Below are 21122 nucleotides of genomic sequence, written 5' to 3' on the forward strand. Positions count from 1 at the left end.
CAATTATAAAGAAACAGGTTAAAAATGCATTATGAGCTCTCTTTGGAACATAAAGCACCCCTTCCCCGGGTTTCAAAATAATTTGTACTAATTTGCAGAGCGATAAAGATTAGGAGTGGTGATGCTCCGGATATTCGTGTCCGCGGATATCCAAGGGAAAGTAAAGATCCGTATCCGTATACACTACTTTTTCACGGATCTTAAACGGATCTTTCATATTCTAAAAATTCCTAAATATTTGAATAAAAAACTCTTAAATTCCGTTTAAATTAGGTTTTATTCCCTTTTTAAATTATAAGGTATCATTTCAGAAGCAAATTTGTACCACCCGTTGCAAAACCGGAGATATTAATAAAAACCGACTTAACGTTTTTCAGAATTATGGTAGTAAAAACTTACCGGTACAGTAAAACCTGCAAAGTTGACCACCCTTGTAAGTTGACCACCTATCTAAGTTGACCACTTTTTTCAGGCACGGAATTAGCCTTTATCATATAAATCAACCTTTGTAAGTTGACCACCTGTTTAAGTTGACCACTAAAATAGTGCACCGCCAGTGGTCAACTTACACAGGTTCCACTGTACGTTAAAAATATTGGCCTCAAATTGAAAGAACTAAGTTTTTCTGCATTTGATATTTGTTTGGAACTTCCAAGTTATATGCAGTAAAAGCTATAATCTTGTTAAGGAAATTTTAAATGCAATTTAAAGCCTTTATACGCGTGATCGGTAGCTATTTCATAGTCGGTAAAGAGAAAAAGTTCAATGATTTAAAATTTCTATCCGCTGTCAGTTCATATTTGTTAACAATGTGTGTTTTGACCCGCAAAATCCATCTCAATATCGGGTCGACCCTCTAGGACATGTTTTTTTTTTTTTTTAATTTTTAGTTTAACATTAGTTTCCGTTATTGATTTGGGGTTTCTGTTGCTCTTCATTTTGGTTTTTCTCGGCATTCTTCAAAAAAAAAAAAAAAAAAAAGTGAAACTAAATTCTCTATTAACTGTTTGTAAAGGTTTTCTCGGCTCTGTTATTCTGTCGGTCGGAGTAAGTTGGGTGGAATGGGTCAGTGCTGCATTTATGCTGAAATAAAATGCGAAAAATTATTTCTAGCCTTCCCAGTAGCAGCTTTACACTCTTGCTCCTGTATCCTACATTAGTCCAGTCATTTAAGCTTAAATTAGGCAAGAATCTCGGAATTCGAGATACCCAGCTGTAAGTCTGTAAATACTTGTATATTGACACCCTAAAAGTTGTCTCAAAACCTACATATGGTAGGGTGTACGCAACTATTAAATTTCAAGGTCAAAGGTCACAAAAATCGTTTTTTTTTTTTTTGCGCTTTTTTTTTTGAAAATATCTCACTTCCTATGGGTTTTTTGCTATTTGTATTTATTATCAATATTGTAGAATACAAAATTCTCCACAAATTTTGTTTAAAAAAATTTTTATACGGTAAACCGTTTTCGAGATAGAGGGCGGAGAGCGCGCGATCACAGGATCACTTCAGGTCTACTGGTGCCTGGGGTTGAAAACGTGCCATATATAGTTGAACTATCGATAAATCAATGATTATAAATATTTGTCTGTTTCGATGAAACAATGGTTGTACCAGTTACTCAAGAAAAATTCTTATCAAATAGAAATAACAAAGATATGCTGATTGAAAAATTACAAGCTGCAAATATTACTACTAAACAAACCAGAGATGATGCGGATGTTCTTATTGTTGAAACTGTAATTGAAGAATCAAAGTCTGAAAAAACTGCAGTTATAATAGGACAAGATATTGATTTACTTGACATTTTAATTGGGCGTACACTGTCTTACGAATAAGAAATTTTCTTTAAAAAAAAGTTGGAAAAGGAAATATAAAAACGGAGATATACTCGACTAAAAGTTTTGATAATTATCCTCATTCCAAAACACATATTTTATTTCTGCACGCATTAAAGGCTGTGACACAACTTCTGCACTTTTTAAAAAGGGGAAAAAATCATTTAAAAAAGTTTTTGAGAACCTGACAAATTTGGATGAACTAGCTGCAGCATTTGAGGAAGAAAATTGTTCGGCCCAGAGATTATTAGAGAGTGGAACTCAAACTTTATTGGCAGTCTATAATGCTCCGAAATCTGTGAAAAGTCTCGATCATCTTCGTTATATGCATTACGTCAAATCTACAAAACTTAATAAACCTGTGCAGCTTTCAAATATTTCACCCACAAGTGCAGCTGCTCATCAACATTTCAAACGTGTATATTATCAAGTTCAAACTTGGTTAGGGCATGATTTGGAACTCCAGGTATGGGGTTGGGCAATGCGAAATATTTTCTGGAGCCTATCATGACAATTTTACCACCTGCTCCAGAAGATTTGATAATTACAATTTTCTGCAACTGCAAGAGTGGTTGTGGTTCGCGATGCGGATGCAGGAAAGCGGGCTTGCAATGCTCTTTAGCTTGTGGCCAATGTAATGGGCAAGCTTGTCTCAATGTTCTACCATATCAGAGCGACATTAACGAAGATGGAACCTTTGACCCCGAAATCATGGAAGAACTTGAGACAAATGTCGTTGAAGACGATAATGAAGACCAGTTTGAAATTTACCAGCAGCCGGAAGACGACGATGAAGATGAAGAAGATGATTAAAATTATAAATTGTAGTTTTTGTACTCTTTATTAAACTTTTTTACTTTTAATAAAAATAAATGTATTGAATGATATTTTTTAATAAAAAGATTAATTCATAATTTATTTGTTTTGTTTTTTTCATCATGTAAGAAGTTATTAATATTAATTAGGTTAAAATTCAAATATAATTCCTATATTTTCATTAACAATTCTGCAATTACATGGGCAGGTAAGTGTTGTTAAGTAAATTAATACTGAATAAAAAGTGGATAGGTTAGGAAAAAAATGATAAAATATAATATAATAGTTAATAAAAATTGACAAACATTTATAATCATTGATTTATCGATAGTGCATCAACTATATAAGGCGCGTTTTCGACCGGAGGCACCGGTTGACCTGAAGTGATCCTGTGACCGTACGCTCACCGCCCTCTATCTCGAAAACGGTTCACCGTATAAAATTTTTTTTAAACAAAATTTGTAGAGAGTTTTGTATTCTACAATATTGATAATAAATATAAATAGCAAAAAACCCATAGAAAATAGAGATATTTACATAAAAAGCGCAAAAAAAGAAAAGATTTTTGTGACCTTTGACCTTGAAATTTAATATTTGCGTACACCCTATCATATGTAGGTTTTGAGACAACTTTTAGGGTGTCAATATACAAGTATTTACAGACTTACAGCTGGGTATCTCGAATTCCGAGGTGAACTTACTATAATGACGGGACTACATTTACCAAGGAAGCTAGAAATAATTCTTCACATTCTATTTAGGCATTAATGCAGCGTCGACCCGTTCCTTCCAACTCTCCCTCACTTTTTCTTTAAAGAGTAAATCATAGTCTTGATTATATTCTCGCCGTAGATGACATTTTTTGAAGAAGCAGTGTTATTATTCTGACGGGAATACCTTCCGTAACAAATTAAACACTTGGATAGTTGAATTGGGTAAAACAAATTGAGATCCGTATCCGTATCCGTGGATCTTGACACTAATGATCCGGATCCGTATCCGCGGATCTACTTTTTTGACGATCTGACACTTCACTAGTTAGGAGGCTACTGCGCATTGCAAAATTGCAGTTGTATACGTTTGAAAAATCGCGTTCATAATCATGATCTCTAGTAATATATTTTGCTCCTTAGCTCGGGGCTTGAATTGAGTTGAGCCTAAGATTTTCCGTTAAAATCACAACCTTAAAATTTGGGATTAAGAAAGAAGAAACAAACGAATCGAAAAGACGTAACTATGGCAACGCCAAATAAAGCATCAATAATTTGAATGGAAATGAGATTTTTCGAACTTGATAAAAACTGCTTGTAACTTTTTCTTCATTAGAGCTAGAAGCTAAGTTTTTCGACCATAGATCGAGTTACACCTGGAGTAAAAAAAAGCCACTAATTCCAATTGTGTCCAAAAAAAAAACTGTGCGACAATTCCTTCACTTTTTACTGATACATTTTATGAAGAAAGTAGTGTCTAAATTTTAGCTTAACCTAAACAAATTCCAGCTAAAAACAATAACTAGCGCCGTAATTACGTTAGAGCATTGAAACAAATTGCGTAGCACGCGGAAAATTCTACTCTTTCCAACGATATATAATATTTATATATACAAGTAATTTTTTCACACTTTTATTAGGCAATACTAAGCGATTTTCGCAAAATTTGAGCTAAAAAAATTAATTACAGAAAAACTAATTAGAATTTTAAAAAACAAAACCGTAGGAGCAAACCACCGGAGCCAGACTCGAAGTAATTTCGTACAAAATTTCAAGGCTGTAGGTGTGTAGGTGCTATAGGGTCTCCTTGACGCTGTCCCGCCACAGACTTCCTTTCAAAATTTTCTTTGACCTTACTTTTTTTTTTTAAATATAAAGAGATTTCTTCATAACATTACTCACAATTTTAAATTATTTCTTTTGAAACACACACACCTACGCGAGAAACAAATTTCAATAAAATTACGTTGGTTTGCTATGAGAGTAATATTGCAGTCGGCAGTGAATCTAAAAGAATACATAAGACTTACGAATTTCGAAGTCAAGGGTAGATAGTTTCACGATTTGTTTATTAATTCTTCATTAATTCTTTAGTAAATTTAAAAAAAAAAAGTTAATTCTTTTTTTTTTTATTTATAACCTCTTTTTTAAGCATTATGACAATGATTCTATGTATTACTTTCTAAAAAATTTGGAGTATAATGCATATAGTTCAGTAAAATTAGGCTAAAAAATGGCCAAACCCAAACATCCAAAAAAAAAATAGTTGAAACCTGTTGCAAATTGCTTCTTACCCTTCCAGCAAAAAGGGGGTAAAAAGTCCCAGCACTTAGCGCGTCGGGTTTTGGGGGGAAAGAGGACGGGGGGCGAAAAATCCTCTTTTTTAAATAAAAATAATTTCTATTACTTAAAAAAAAAACCCCTTCAAACTCGCAGAAACCACACTCTATAGTAGTAAAATAATAAACTCTCACAGAAAAACACTTTAATTAACTGGAGTGCACAGACAGACGGGGGGGGGGGGGGGGGGTTCGTGGCGCAAATTGCGTCACTGAAAATTTTAAGGCAGTTTTTTCAAGGGGTATTTTTTTCTTTTTTGAGGGCTTTTATTTTGGATGGATTCACATAGGAAAACGAAAATAACAATTATTGTAGGACTAGGGATATATATCTGTTTTCTCGTAGGACATTGTTTTATTTTTGCACAAAACACACTAATCTATCACGTGATATTTGTGTCCTACGGTTACTAAAAAAATGGTCCTGTGGTATTGACAAATTTGGAGTGTCGGACCAGAAAAGCATACCACGCAATTTGTAGGACAATGTGTGTTTTAAATTATATAAATATTAATTAACCGACCAAAAAAAAATTCAGCTGGTTAGTAATTGTATTTCATGTCTTCGTAAATAGTACATGTTGCAAAAGTGGGACATCTTTGATCAAATCGTGCATTTTGTAGGACAATTTTTTTCGGCTAATTTAGATAATTAATATGAGGATTATAAAAAAAAAACCAGTTAGTTATAAATATTTGATAACCGCCAAATGAACAAACTATGTCCTTAGTACCCCTGTTAGCTACCACTTACAAAAATTTTGTACTGGCTAATGTTGGGCGTCACGACAAAATGAAGCTACTAACGGAAAATTAGCTTGTTAGTAATGAATAACGAAAAAGGGCGAGAGATCCCGGTCTAGAACTTTTTTTAACAAAAAAAGTTCCCATGAAGGGAGCACTTTTTACTTTTCGGGGCCCCTCCCAAAAACTGTCTGTATCCGCCCCTGCCTTTTAATTACTGTTTTATTTTTTTGTTACAGCTAATAATTAAAACGCGGAAGTGCAGTTTAACCGAAGCGCCAAACATCGAAGCATCGGCCAAGTGATGACCGAAGCTTCGGCTGCTTCTTTTCTTTAATTTTTAGCCATGAATACTTGAATTCATAATAAATGCATGCAATATGATACTGTACTACAGATATTTTAATATGTATAGTGTCACAAAACATTTCCTGCTTACTGTCTTATTTTTAAACTAATTTCACTAAATCTTAACATTATACTTAATTTGAAATTTTTGAAGTCAAATTAAAATTGTTCTAGTTATGTACATGTATTTTTTCTTACTTTACTTATCTTTCGGAAAAAATTCTTTAAGTAAGAGAGTTAACGCATTTATTTTGGAACTAGCACCGCTTAATCGAATATCGTCGGTTCCAAGAAATATTATTCGATAAAGCGGGTTATTTGAATATGCGGGAAAATTTTATTTAGCTTTCTAATTTGACAACATTTGTCTTAAAACATTATACTAATAATAAATAGATCGCTGCATAAAGAAATGTTATTGCTAAAATGTTTTTGAAATAAGCTAAATTTAACAGCAAAATAGTACAATATATTACAAGTACGCATGGAAATTATAAAAAGTAACCTAAAGCTTGAGTTATGAAATCTTTGTTTTGGCACCTTTTTTCAGTACATTATTTTTTGAAAATTCCATAAATTGCTTGTACTCAAGATCTTTTTGGGAACACTTTTCTGACTCCCTTTTTTCCCTTCTCGTCTACCGTATCTTACATTTAATATTTATCAATTCCTCATCATCGCCTAAAGTGCGTATATTTATTTGCGTTATTTAATGTCATTATCGACTGCTATTTTTTTTTTTTTTTTGTAATGACAAAGACAAAAGAAATTTTTAAATTTCTTTCACTGTTCTTTTAAAAACATTGAAAACGTTTTCATGGACTATGGATGTTGTTTTTCACGCCTTCAACGACAATCAATGTTCTTGCTTAATTTCTTTCTAATTTATTCAAAGTTTTTCCCAACAAAATTATTTGCTAAAGCTGATTAATATTATTCGATTATCCGGGGAAATTGTTGCATTAAGCGAGGATATTTAACATTGCGTCTACGTGGAAATATTCAGTTCCAGGAGATTTTGTTCGTAAACGCCGGGTATTTGCATATACGTTACCCGATTAAGCGGAGCTGAGGTATTTATTTTGAAAAAAAAAAAAAAAAAAAATTGAATTCTGAAATTTTGAATTCAAATTATGTTTTTCGCAATCACGAACTGAGACAGGACCCTACTCATCGGAGTTATTGTTTCTAGAAACAGCTCCTGTTCCCCCCTCCAAGCCTGCCTCTCCTCCTGGACGGTTACGTGTGCATACTTGTGTGTGTAAGCTTGTGTGTGTGCGTAAACCTGTGTGTGTATGTGTGTGAGCGTGCATGTGTGTAGGACATGGACGCCTCCGAGCAGGAGAAGCGGATAGCTCAGGAGCGGAGCAGCCGCGCCGCGCCGCCTGCAGAGGACGGTGGGCGGTGTTGCTCGCTGGTCCAAGTTGAAAAAGGCACGGACGCCACAAACAGTCAAATGAGAACAATAAGCAATCGTGATTGCTCAAAAAAACAAGAAATCACAAATAACTATTTTCTTTAAAAAACGTGGATGTGCAAAGAATAGTCTCTTTCTTTATATTTTGCTTTATAAAATATAAATAATAAAAATTCATTTTCAATTAACTTTTTTTGCTTAATTCGTAGGATGTTTTATAATCCAGGACTATTATTAATAATCTTGAACAATCTCTACGGGAAAATATTTTATGGAAGAAGCCGAAAAAGTTTACCCCCGCCCCATTTTTTTACTTAAAAGAAAAAAGTTCTCTTGAGACTCTTTTTTAAAATATTTTAAAAGATTATCCTTACCTCCCCTTATCCTTACAGCCAAATAATCTATTTTAAAATAAAGAAATGCTACGTACTTATTTACTTCGAATATAGAGGTTAAACTTATTTTTCTACAAAAACGTTCAAGTTAAAAGAGTATGCAATTAATTTCTGGACAATTTCTGGTTCCAAGTGTTCAATACTTACAATCAATTTAATTGAATGTACTTATCTACTTTATTTCATTGTATGGCATAATTGCGTAAACTTAAATGACACTATTTTATATAATTACAATTGTAAAATGAAACTCACAACATAAATCTTTATTTATTTCAACATAAAATATCTGCTGAAGCTGCAGAATCACTTCTCATGATTCGGCCAGGACGATGCTGTGGTGAAATAGCCGAAACTTTGTACCATGTCTATTTATAGTAATAATTATTTTTCATTGTTTTTGCCAACCGGAATTAGTATGCGAGCATTATGACATAGAAAGCACGCTAAGAAATCGCCTTAAAGTTCTGTATCGGAAAATAATTTTAGCGAGAAAGACTATTGAAAGTTGGGAAACGATTACATGAAAGCACCCTATTATTTACGGCTAGCTTCACACTTACAAGGCACCTTCCAAGAATTTTCCGGAGAACCGGACGCTCTTTCGAAAGGAGTGCAACAATTTGGCGTGTTATCATTCCCTTGGCGAATGCTTTCCGCGGGGATTTACAATTGTTTTCGTGACCAGTAATGGCGGATTTGTATTGAATCTACTTTTTAAGTTTCTTTCCTTGCACAAAGGAAGTTCCAGACAATAGTTACTCTGACAGATCTCCTGTCCCTTTTTCATTCGAAGATGCAAAGAGAGAGGTATTTTACCGAGAGTGAAGCTGAAGGCTGAAGGGTCGGGATTGTTTCTTGGAATTCTTTTCAGTAATTTTTGCTTTAGGGTAACTGAGGATTATACCACACCTACCACTTCCTTTTTATGGCTTTGAATAAAAGGGATTCGCGCGTTGAAACTTGTAGGCACTGCACTGGCAATCTATTTATTTTTTCTCCAGTTTCGAGGCAATAGGATTGAAGAATGATGGAGTCATTTGCAACATGTTTTAGCTTAATAAAAAATCCTTTTAAAGTTATAATGAAATTGAAATTCATTTTGATGATTCAAACAAAGAATTTTCAAGGGCAAGTTTGGTTCGTAAAAAAATTTACTTATTTCTAAAACTTTTACTTTAGTTATCCATTACCGCTTTTAATTTGTAAAAATGTTTTTGAGACTTTCGTTATTTATACTATCATTTCCAGGGCCGGATTTACATTTTAGTTGAAAGTTATTGCTTATAACGAAAAGTTGTGCGAGTTGTCGTTCCTAAAAAAAAAATGGAAATACGTGAAAACAATCAAATTCATTTTCAAATGCTTGAAATTTTGCAAAAATGTGTCTACAAGCCTTGAATTTTAAAATTTCTAACAAATTGGAGTTGATAAGGGGGAGAAGTGCCAAAATATGTTAAATTCAGTGTGTGTTTCATTATATGTTCGTCAAAGTATGCTTCAATTTTATTTCTTTCTAAGCGTATAAATTATGAATTGTTCAAATGGGCAGTATGTTACTCTCTTGCTACCTATTTTCTAAGTGTGTACCTTATTTCTTTTAAAGCAATTTGTAGATGGGTTGCAGAGGTGATTAAAAACTAGCTGTATAGAAAGTCCATGAGCGCAAGTAACAATGCATTATCCTTTCTCCTTTCAAACTGCAGAATTTTATTATATTTTTTTTCAAAATTCCCTCTGGGGGAACCCCCAGAACCCCTAAACTCGGAGCCCTGCATCATTCTCTCGATGCTATTCCCCTCCTTAAGGGAAGTTCAAAAAGGCAAGCAAACACACATTAAAAAACACACAAAAAAAGAAAGGAAGGAAGAAAGAAAAGAGAGCATAACTTTATGTGTCTCAGGGGAAAAGACAAATATAGAGCAAAAAAAGTAATAATAATCATTAATGAAAAAAAGAAACACTTTAGCATTTCCTCTTTCGCCACCGACAAAGTGGTCCGGATTACAAAAAGGGCCCCATACCTGATATAGCTTACTGCCCCGTTAAGTCTAAATCCGGCCCTGATCATATATGTTTTAGATATAGTAACAAAACTGGCTTTGTATGCTAGTCTATGTGATTATTCTTCATTCCCTTTTTAATATGGGATCTTCCAAACCACTCCTCTTGTTAATATTACAAAAGATCGTCTACAAACTACGTTTAAAAAAAAAAAAAAAAACTTGTGAAAGTTTCCAGGGGAGGGTCCCCCACCTCTCCTTTTCGCCAGCATCGTTCAAGATTGCCCGATTTAGATAAATAAGGTGTCATGCGTTTCATAATTGTGATCCGGGTAACATAGGCTATATTTTTGCAGACTTGCATAGTAGGAAAATTTGATTTAACCTTATACATCCTGATTTTAACCAATTTCATTCCTTTCTCTTTTTAGCACGGGTTTTAAATAAATATAATAAAAACTGTAACCACTCTACGGAAAAAACACCATTAGGTAAAGAACAATTTAGGTGTTGATTATTATTATATTCCTATTAAATAAGAGCAATCTTTTTTAATATAAGTTGTCTACCAGTTTTATGTAGCAACACTGTAATTTAATTTATCTTTCATGTGTTTCAAACTAAGATGCTTGCTTGCAGGTATATAGTGCTCAAGCTGTTGTATTATTCGTTTTTACCCGACTATGGCAAAGTCAAAAGAAAGGGTTATGATTTTAGCAGTCTATGCACAAAAGGCCAAGTGCACAAAACTCGGTCCTCAACACATCTTGGGTATAAACTCAAAAAGCAGTGCACACTTCAAACTATTAAAAATTTTGATACTTTTGTTCCAAAAAAATTATTTAATGCGCTTCCATAGACAGAATATTTCGTTTCAACATTTATTTTCTGATTATTCTCTTCATCAAAATCTATATACAAGCGTCCCTCGTATAACACGGTATCAAATTTGCGATTATTATCACACGGTTTCGATATTACCTAATACGAAACTTGATTTTAAATACTACACGGTTTTGATGTAACAGGAATTTTAAAAGAAGGAATTTCATTTTTGTTCAATACATTGTTAAAAAATGTATGATAATAACTGTAATAAGTTTTTACTTTGTTTCTATGAAACTTTTACAAAAAATTGTCTGTCTTCGGCTCAAAAGTTTGGTTTCTGTGTATAACAATAACTTTTAACTTTTAATTGCATACTTTTTTTCTCATCAGTGTTTAAAAACAAAAAGATGAATATTATTTTGTTTCCAATGCATTGTAAGAAAATAACATTAGGATTCAACATAAGCTAAATTTGCCAAACGATAAATAAAAAATGTAGTCGAAACAAAATATGAAATAAAATAAATAGAATAATTATATTTATTTCATTTTACATTTTGTTTTGTTGTTGTTCCTCAGACAAACTTTATTGCTATAGAAAAACTCAGATTTTTTCCTTATAGAATGCATTTTGTTGTTAGTACAGAAAGTTGATAAAGTTTTTTCTTATTGTGCATAACAGTTTTAATTTGAGGTAAGTACCAAATAATTAAGTTTTATCGTTTATAACAACTCTTATTTTAAAATCAGTGGGTCTTTGTATGCTCTGGTAGCAAGTTTTCGTTTGTATGTTCTATTGAGCTGAAATTTCAGCTGTTATAAAATTTGCACCCTATGACTGGGTTTCGATATAACACGGTACACATTCCTTGATTTAAATTATTTTAAGGTGTTGTATAACACGGTACACATTCCTTGATTTAAATTATATCAAGGTCTTGTATGACACAGTTTCGATATAACACGGAACACGGTTTCGATACAACACAGTACACATTGACATGATTTATGATGTATACATGATTAATTAGTTTAAAAAATAAGTATAAATACTATTTATAAAAAAGTTTCGTATAACACGGTTTCAATACTACAGGGAACGAATTAACCATGTCATACGAGGGATACCCCTGTACATAGAAATTAACATAATTTTGCCTTACCACTGGACAAACATGATTTTTAAAGCTTTGACTAGCACTTTAGCAGTTGTTTTATTGTTAACTAAATAATCTAAAAGGAATCAGCAACTTCTATTTAAAAAGTAAGCAAGAAACAGTTTCTAAACTTGGAAAAATAAAGAATTTTTTCTCATTAAACCCAAACTCTTTGCTACAGTAGTTGTAAAATATGTGCCACATAGTTAGGAACATAAAATGGATTCAAATTGTGCAGGTAAACTATGACCTCACATTAATCATGCAGGTAATGTTGTGACTTGAATTATTGATTATGATTTAAAAACTTTAATGTGGTAGTGATATTTATCCTTAAATGTTATACAAAATGACAGATAAAACATGAGCTTGATGGCGCAATGTAACATATGTGGTAAAAAAAAATTAATGCGTATTTCAGTATAAAAAAATTCTTTCGAAATATGTTTTGTGCACTAAGAGATATTAAAAAGTTCGATAATATTTACTACTACTTAGAAAACAGACTTGGCTATACATTTTCCTCCAAAACTTCTTTAGATGAGGAAAAACCCTTAAAGTATTCAAAACCTCCTTCCACCTGTATTACATAACAAAAAAAGATAGTAATTACTGAGAAGTATAAAATGATTTATGCAGAATAAGTTGAAGCTGAGCTTTTTGGTGTTGTTGATCTTGTATTAGGTTGATGTTTAACAGAATCCTCGGAATGCCTTGAAGATGAATGCTGTTTGACTGAATCTACAGAATGCCGAGATAATGAATGAGACTTTTTAAGGCTGCTCATTGTTCCCATCTAAAAATAAATTCAACATTTAAAAAGGTCAAAAACATGCAAAAAATGAATTAAACCCCACCTACTTCTTCTTGAAGGTTCCCGAGACATGGCTGGCTTTAACAGAGGAGATTTCCCAATTCTTTTAAAAGTTTCAAGCACCGTTTCAGAAAGGTTGCTGACTTTTGGCGGTACATTTTTCTATTTTTCACCCGGCTACGGCGAAGCCAAAAGAAAGGGTTATAATTTTAGCAGTCTATGTATGTTTTTGTATTTACGTATTATCCACCGTAGTGCCTAAACTATTCATCCGATTTTGATAAATAAGGTGTCAATCGATTCCCTATTATAACCCGAGTAACATAGGCTATATTTTAACCGACTTCAAATGTAGCATGAGACAATTTATTTGCTTTTTTAAAAACAATTAGCAGTCTTTGTATTTGTGTATGTTCCGCTGTAGCACCTAAACTGTTTATCCAACTTTCATGAATAAGGTGTCAATTGATTCGGTATTATGGCCCAAGTAACGTACGCTATCAATCGACTTCACAATAGGAGGAGTTGATTTTACCTTGTAAAACTCGATTTTAAAGGATTTTTTTAGCGTGGGTTTTAAATAAATTTATTAATAACCCGACTAAGGGAACAAAGGGTAAGAAACAAGTTTGGTGTTGATTACTATTATAGTCTTATTAAGTAAAATCAATCTTTTATTGTTTAAATTTTCTATCAGCTTCATGTAATAGCAATAAATTAAGTTTACCATTCTTGTATATCAAAATAAAATGCTTACCGTAAATTACTCACGCTATTATTTTTTTGTCCACCTTTGATTAAAACGGAAAATATTTAAATAAAATAAAAGATTAAAAAACTAAAACCCGACTACGGCAAAAAAAAAAAAAAAAAGATAAGAAACAAGGTAGGTGCTGTTTAATATCATCGTCCTATTGAGTAAAACCAGTAATTTGATAGGTTAGGTATTCCTATTTATTTAGTTCTATTGAAATCCTCTGTCACTTTCGCATTAATAACATAGTAATTAAATTCAAACACCGTAGTCGTGCCATGGTAGGGGCTGTTTAATATCATCGTACTGTTGAGTAAAACCAGTAATTTGATAGGTTAGATATTCCTATTTATTTAGTTCTATTGAAATCCTCTGTCACTTTCGCATTAATGACATTTATAATTCAATTCAAATACCGTAGTCGTGCGGTATAGTAGAACTGTAGTTGAGACTCAATAGGACGATTATAGGACTGATATTAAACAGCAATTACCTTGTTTCTTATCTTTTGGGGTTTTTTTTTTTTGCCGTAGTCGGGTTTCAGTTTTTTAATCTTCTATTTTTTAGAGCTACAATTTCCGAAAGAGTGCTCCAAGCCTCATCTCCCCTACCATTATCAAAGACAAGTAGAATGCATCTTTAAGACTGCAAATTAGAAAAATTTCTTGTTGCGGGCCCTAGAATCACTCCTCCACGTCACTTCACAAAAAGAGCGCATTGAACTCCGTTTTTAGCACTACAACTGCAGAAAAAAATCCGCCGGACAACCCCCGAACCACCCTCCTCTGAACATTATTGGATATAATGTTTGCGTTTTGAACGTTTCAATTTCGAAAAACGGGCGTGGGGAGGGAGTCGCACCCTAGCGCATAATATTACGAAAGACAGTTAGAATGCATTTCTAAGATTACAAATAAAGAAAAATTTCCTGGGATATGGACCCTCAAATCTCTCCTCACTCTAACATCACCAAAAAGATCGTCTAAAACTGCATTCTTAGAGCTACAAGTTCGAAAAATAGACAGGTGAGCGACACCGAACCTCTTTAATCCTAACATTACCAAAGATCGTCTAAAATGCGTTTTCAAAGCTAAAAATTTCGAAAAATTTCCGGGGGAGAAACCCCCAGAGCCCCTTCACTTCGGAGTTAATACTATGCTTAAGGTTTGTTTATATCGGCTTCCTTTTAAATCAGAAATCGTATACAGCCGTCACAGAACAAAGAGTACTTACAGAAATACCACTTTGAGGCGACGATTATGCATACATTTGTTGAGAAAAAGGCTGTAACCTTCTCAATAATTTTTACTCTTATGATAAACTCGTGTTGCCTAGTAAAAATTCCTTAAACAATGCTCTGCTGTGAGCAATAAGATGCTTTACTGTGTGTCTGTAAATTCATCGGTTGGCCGATAAAATTACTTTGTTGCATAACTGTCCAGGACCTTCTAAGGCCCTAACAGCTGCCTGTAATAATAGTCTGTAGGGGACAATGAACACGTAAAGGCAGGGCTGCCTCCAGGGGAGGCGTAGAACCGTGGCTGCCAATTTTAATTTAGGGATGAACAAAGTAAAAAAAAAAAAAGAAAACCTTCTCAGTATTTAAAAAAATTCAATACTTTGACTATAGAAAGCAGGCAAAATAGTTGGATGGTTAATTTTTTTTTAAATTCACGAGCTTATAACATTCTATAATCGAAGTTAAAAAAATTAACAAACACAAATCAACACGTTTGCATAGCAGTTACAGGAAATACAGACTACATCAATAAAACATGAGTCCTCCACTTTTTTCTTAATGTCAACTTGAGCAGTTAAAAAGAACATGTTAAGAGAAATACGTGCTTATTTAACTAAAAAAGAGCCTTTCGTTTCGTGGTAGAAAAAAAAATGTACTTGGGGGAACAAAAAAAGAAGTCGAGTTGAAAATTTGAAGAAGTGCTAAATTCTCTTCCGGAGTTTTTTTCTATATTTTATACTGAATTTCATAAATAGAGATAGTTAATTCTTAACTACATACATTAATCAAGAGTATAGAAAAAAGTAATTTTTTTTAAAGTTTAATGTTTTGCTTAACGAAGAAAAACGATTCATTCCGGATTCATTATTAATAGTTAGCAACGTTTTTGACATTTTAAAGGAGGAAAAAAAAAAAAAACTCTTTTGCATGCTAACAATATCAGAAATAAATTAGGGTCTCAACGCAAAGATGAAATCGATGAATAAGACTGGGGCTGACTAGGAAAAAAAAAATCCTATTCATTACAAAATTTTCATTTGGCTTAAGGAAATTGGCCAGTATGAAATTGAGAATAGTGATTTATTGCATTAAATGTTTTAGCTACCCCGCTCCTCAATTGCATTTTCTAAATGGAGATTTATAGTATATGATTTGAATCATTGAGGGTTATGTGGTTTGATTTATATACGGTATTTTAATAATTCAAAAAAAAAAAAAAAAAAGTGCTAACTGCGGTATTTAGATGTTTTTTTTTGTGGACAATTTGGGGTCATTTAATTAAGTTTGAAACTGTAATGACTATTTGCTGTTGTCTTATATTCAACATAATAACATTTTTTACGAATTGCATGTCTACTTCGTTATTTAAATGATAGAAGGACTTTTTGCAAAAAAAAAAAAAAAATCAGATTTAGTAATTTTCTTTCATCTGTCCTGAGATCTAGGATGGTCAGAGTCCATTAATCGTGGAGGTTTTGTGTTTAGAAAAATCTGTTTTCAGAAGATCAAAAGTACAATATTCTATAGGTTAAAAGTAATGGAGGGGGGAGCGTTTACCAAACATTTGCCAAAAATGCATATGAAATACTTACTATTAGTCTTATTGTTTCAAGAAATGGAATTGGCATTTAAAAAATCTGACTTGTTGTTTTATTTTTATTATTTAACTCCATCGTTTGAAAATCAATGGAATAAAAAAGGAACATTCTTGGGTAAAATTCTGACATAAAAATGTTTCTAGATAGTGCATTGAGTTGCATTTAACTTATGTGTTTTTGATTCTTTCCAATTCTGGAAGTCAGCTGCTACACTCATAAATCTGTCAAAGAAACTTTCGTGAAACTAACAGAAACAGGTTTGTATTCTTCTTTATTTCTCGCTCTATAAAGGGCTAGATCTGACCGGGATCCTTGTATAAACGTTTTCATTTTTAAGGAATTTCTCATCGTCCTTCACATTGTGATTATTCTCCTCGCAGCTCGCCATATCTCATCCCCTTGTTTTATCAAACGCAAAACTACTCTTTACCTATCTTGTAATATCCACTAGAAACGCCGACTGGACTTTGGTGGTTGTTGTTTGTTTTGATTCTCACTCTAATGCTCCTATTACATTGTTGTATAGGCTTTCTCTGATAAGTTGACTCAGTCCGATGAGGCTTAATCGATTCCACTTACTAAAATAGGGGCAAGAACAGCAAGTTTCGTTCGCGATAGCAATTATTGGAGCTAAGACAGTCTAAATATTTCTAATCTTTCAACTAATACATAAATGATCTCGTCCAAGGTCAAGCATTAAGTTACCAGAGCCGCACCATACCATCCAAGCTGTTTTCTTTTGTGAAGCCATTTTCTTTACCATTTTAGTTCATCCCCCTCTCTTAATATTACCACACACAAATTAACGATACAATGCCCGCATTAGCATTTTGTTCTTAACTCTTCCAACATTTACAGAAAATGGTATGTAGAAAGCTATCCTTTTAAAAAGTAAATATTAGTAAAAATATATTATAAATCAAATCGAGCGAACAACAGACTAAGGTTATAAATTAGTCAGAAATAAAGAAAACAGGTAGCTCGTTGTAAGCAAACTTCCGCTCAATCGAGAGCAACCTTGTTGAAAATTCCCGTTAGGATACCTGCGCTTGAAGTTGAGGATAGAACGGGGTTGAGTTTACGATTGCTTTTAGTTTTCTTGTGTGATACATCTATCAGAAATCAATTCTTCCTATTAAAGTGAAGTTAAAAACTGGAAATCACACTTAACCTCTTCGTCACAGCGTAGACATTCATTTGCTTATCAGATGGTTTTTCTACTTCCATTTGCAATCTGTAATGACAGCAGTTGAGGAAAATGCAACCAAAAAACTTGGCGGTTTCAAGCGCTCTTTCACTCTTCCTTGCAATCTAAACTTCAAATTAATGTTCCAAAATATGAGTTTAATATAAGAATATAAAAATTTAACTTCAGAAAAATTGAATGAAAATCTTATAAAGTGCTCTTGAAGTGGAATGCGGTGTTTTTAAAATGCAAACATTGCGCTGAAAAAGGGAGAGGGAGTGAATTTTAAATTTCTTTTATTTTCTTTCTTATTTTTCAAAGCCAGGAAACTTCCCAGAAGAAAATTTTTAATCTTATGAGGGACCATATTTACAGCACGGCAAGAGTACGTTTTTAAAATCAACTTTCAATAATTTTGTACACAATATTACGGTTATAAACGTGGTGTAAAATTTTAATAATTAGCTCGAGTAATCTTACGTGTGTATCAGTTTCAGCCGCTTGTTAAAATTCTGAAGAGGACTGTCATAGGGTAGATCGAGAACTATCTCAACAAAAGAAAACTGCAGTAAAACGTCAAAAATCCGAACGCCAAAAATCCGAGCGTCAAAAATCAGAATCATCAAGAATAGAACGTCAAAAATCTAAACGTTAAAAATCAGAATCGTCAAGAAAAGAACTTCAAAAATCCAAACGTCAAAAGTCAGAATCGTCAAGAATATAACGTCAAAAATCAGAATTGTCAAAAATCCGAACGCACTCCTTAGAAGTTTTTTTTTTTTTATAAATTGTGCTTTGTGTTCAATAAACCACTAGAGTTAAATGTTGTTAAAAATGTAATTAGATATTGTAGCGTTATGTACTGTATTTTATGATATGCACATACATATTGCATAACCACTTTATTGGATAGAATACTCTTTTCTTAAACGGCAATTTCTTGGTTATTCGTGAAAATCCGAACTATTTGAAAATTCGAACTACCCGATTTTTGACGATCTACTGCATGAAAAGCACGAATATGCATCAAGAGCAATCCCTGCCTCATTTTTGACGATCTTTCTCTCATTGTATTTGTTTTACAAGTTAAACAACACTTGTACAATATTTCAATTCCAGAATTTCACACAATGAATAATGCATTAAGAATTTTAGGTCCATTGTTAAAAATATTTCATGCACAAAGTAAGACATCTCGATCTGACAGATGCAACTGGAGGAAATGTTACTGGGAGATATGAATATAAAAGGTCAGTCAGGAAACTTCTCGGAAAACCCTTTCAGTGTCCAAAGCTCATTTCCATAAGTGATCGAAGACCTAGATTATCTCCTAAGAATGCAACTAAAACGCTCTTGGCATCGGAACTCGCTCGAAGATACATTTAAATTAATCTTTTATGAGATTTTCTGCCTCAGATGCTTCATCTGGTTCCTCAGATAGCATTAATTTCTGTTAGGAATGTTATCATTATAAAATTACGAAGACTTACTGTTCTAGTAATGCGTTTTTCATGAAAATCACTGTGTTGTTTATGTGTTTTGGAAATGGAGTATTTTCATATTAGTATAATTTTTATCTAGCTAAAACCGTTTTTGATATTTACTTTCCTTTTGAGTATTACTTTGTTATTTACAGTTTTCACCTCAGTTTCAAACATTTATGTTTCTAAAATAGCTCTCAGGTGTTAGAGATTGCATGTTATAGAAACGTTTATTATGTTACTCGAGGTAATCACAAGTTATTGCTTACTAAGGTTTCAGCGCAACTGTTATCCATAATGACTACGAGAGATTGGAAATATGTTAACATGGGACATATATGAATAAGTGGTTAAGCACATTAATTTCATTTTCAAAAGTATCATTACCTGGTGCTTTTCGTGAGATGTTTAGATCAATACTTGGGTATAACTAGACATTTTTTGATTAATAATATGAGAGTTTGTTCCTGGAAATGTGAAGAAAATTAGTGAGGTCTATTATGATGATTTTATTTTAGCAATCGTTTTCTTTTCAGCTTGAACTTTCAATGTAGTTTATGTTTGCAATATTTTTAAACCACTTAAATGCATTAAAAACTTCACTTAATGCTTAAATTCATTCACAGGTTAGGATTTGATCAGTTCGCAAACAATGGAATGTGTCTGTTAAATGATTTAAGATTAGCTGGAAAGACCAGGCATATTTGATACATTTTTAGCATTTTGATTTTTATAAGTTCTGTTATCAGTGTTGGGTACCTAAACCGGATTTCACCTGATATTGCAGCTATTTTCCAACCAATTAATGATTTCAAAACCTTCATTGACATAATTTTTTTCACATACAATTATTTTTTCATTTTAATGTGTCAACTTGACCAACGTCGATCTCGTTATATATGCAAAAAAGTTTATCCACAAAAACAAAATACTTACATTTCAGAAAACCCAAGAGTCCTTTAGTAGTCTGTGGTGTTTCCACTGATCCTGGGGAGATAGAATGAAGGTTTTGGGAGCGAATCTACATCAGGCTTTCAAAATCGCTGATTTTAGATTGCACTGAATAATGCTGCACTGCTTCCCATTCTTGTCGAAGTCACTTGTTGAGAGGATTGCTAGACTTTTTATATTGAACTAAGATCTTAACTGATTGCTGATCGGGTCATCATATTGATATTCTGAGATGTAAGTCATTCTTTTGTTGGGAAGTGTGTATCGATCGATGCGTTGTCTTTCTGAAAGATCCGATTGGGAGCACTTATGAGTTCACCAATCGTTAACAAATGATCACTCGGAAATTCAACAATTGCCATTTGACAATGTTTGAATTTTGTGTATCATTTTGGGTGGTTCTCCAATAATTAAATTCAAAAGCTCTGGATACCATAAGCAAGCTACCATCTTGTGGCTTGCAGCATATGCTCTTCAAATCTCTCCTCAAGTCACGCGAAAAGAAAAATAACCCATCTAGGCCATCCAAATTCTCATGTACAAATTTCTGCCTTTTCTGTGAATGCCGACTCAGTCGCTCGTCTACTCTGCCGTGGGCAGGTAAAGGGCAGTAACTGCACATTTTTCATTTTTTTGGCATTTTTGTCGTTTGTTGCACGTTATTTTAATGTGCAAGCTCGATTATTGGGTTTCCGCTGAAAAAAGGAGCGAAAAAACAGTCCATTTCCAACATTTCCCTACTGTTAGTATTGAATCCAACACAGATTTCTTCAGATATCTCGAAAACTCATTTCTGCAGATACTGCCGTTTACCTGCCCACGGCAGTACTTATGCTATCACGAAGTATGTTTGATCCAAGTTGAAGTTTTATTCGATGAAGAGATAAATTCTCAGCTCGAACCAGTCTTTTATATCCTCCATCCTCACGAAATATAATTTTTCTTGGCTGTTAGGGCGATACGCATCTTTGAATTACCCTCCTTATAGTAAAGCACTATGCACTACCACATTTGGACCAATTAAAAATGACAGAAACTTGAAAAATGCATTCACTATCAACTTTCAATTTCCAAAATTGCTCAATTTCTTCAGGCGAAAGCTACAGACATTTTGGAATTTTGATTATTCGTAGAGCGATTACTACACTTTGTAGCCTAAGAATAATATCTTGCCTTTCAACCATCTATCACGTTTCAAAAGATACTTTCATAAAATCTGACTTCG

At 33.1% G+C, this 21122-nt stretch overlaps 1 protein-coding gene across 1 annotated transcript in view; it reads right to left on the reverse strand.

The window, feature by feature from the left end:
- Positions 1 to 12504: 12504 nt before the first annotated feature.
- LOC129218774 (uncharacterized) overlaps positions 12505 to 21122 on the reverse strand; it is a 52330-nt gene continuing 43712 nt past the window's right edge. The window contains exon 3 of the mRNA XM_054853098.1: positions 12505 to 12669. Coding sequence (XP_054709073.1) covers positions 12505 to 12669 — 165 coding nt within the window. The remainder of the gene's footprint in view (positions 12670 to 21122) is intronic.

This window comes from Uloborus diversus, chromosome 3, assembly GCF_026930045.1.
Source record: "Uloborus diversus isolate 005 chromosome 3, Udiv.v.3.1, whole genome shotgun sequence".
NCBI lineage: Eukaryota > Metazoa > Arthropoda > Arachnida > Araneae > Uloboridae > Uloborus > Uloborus diversus.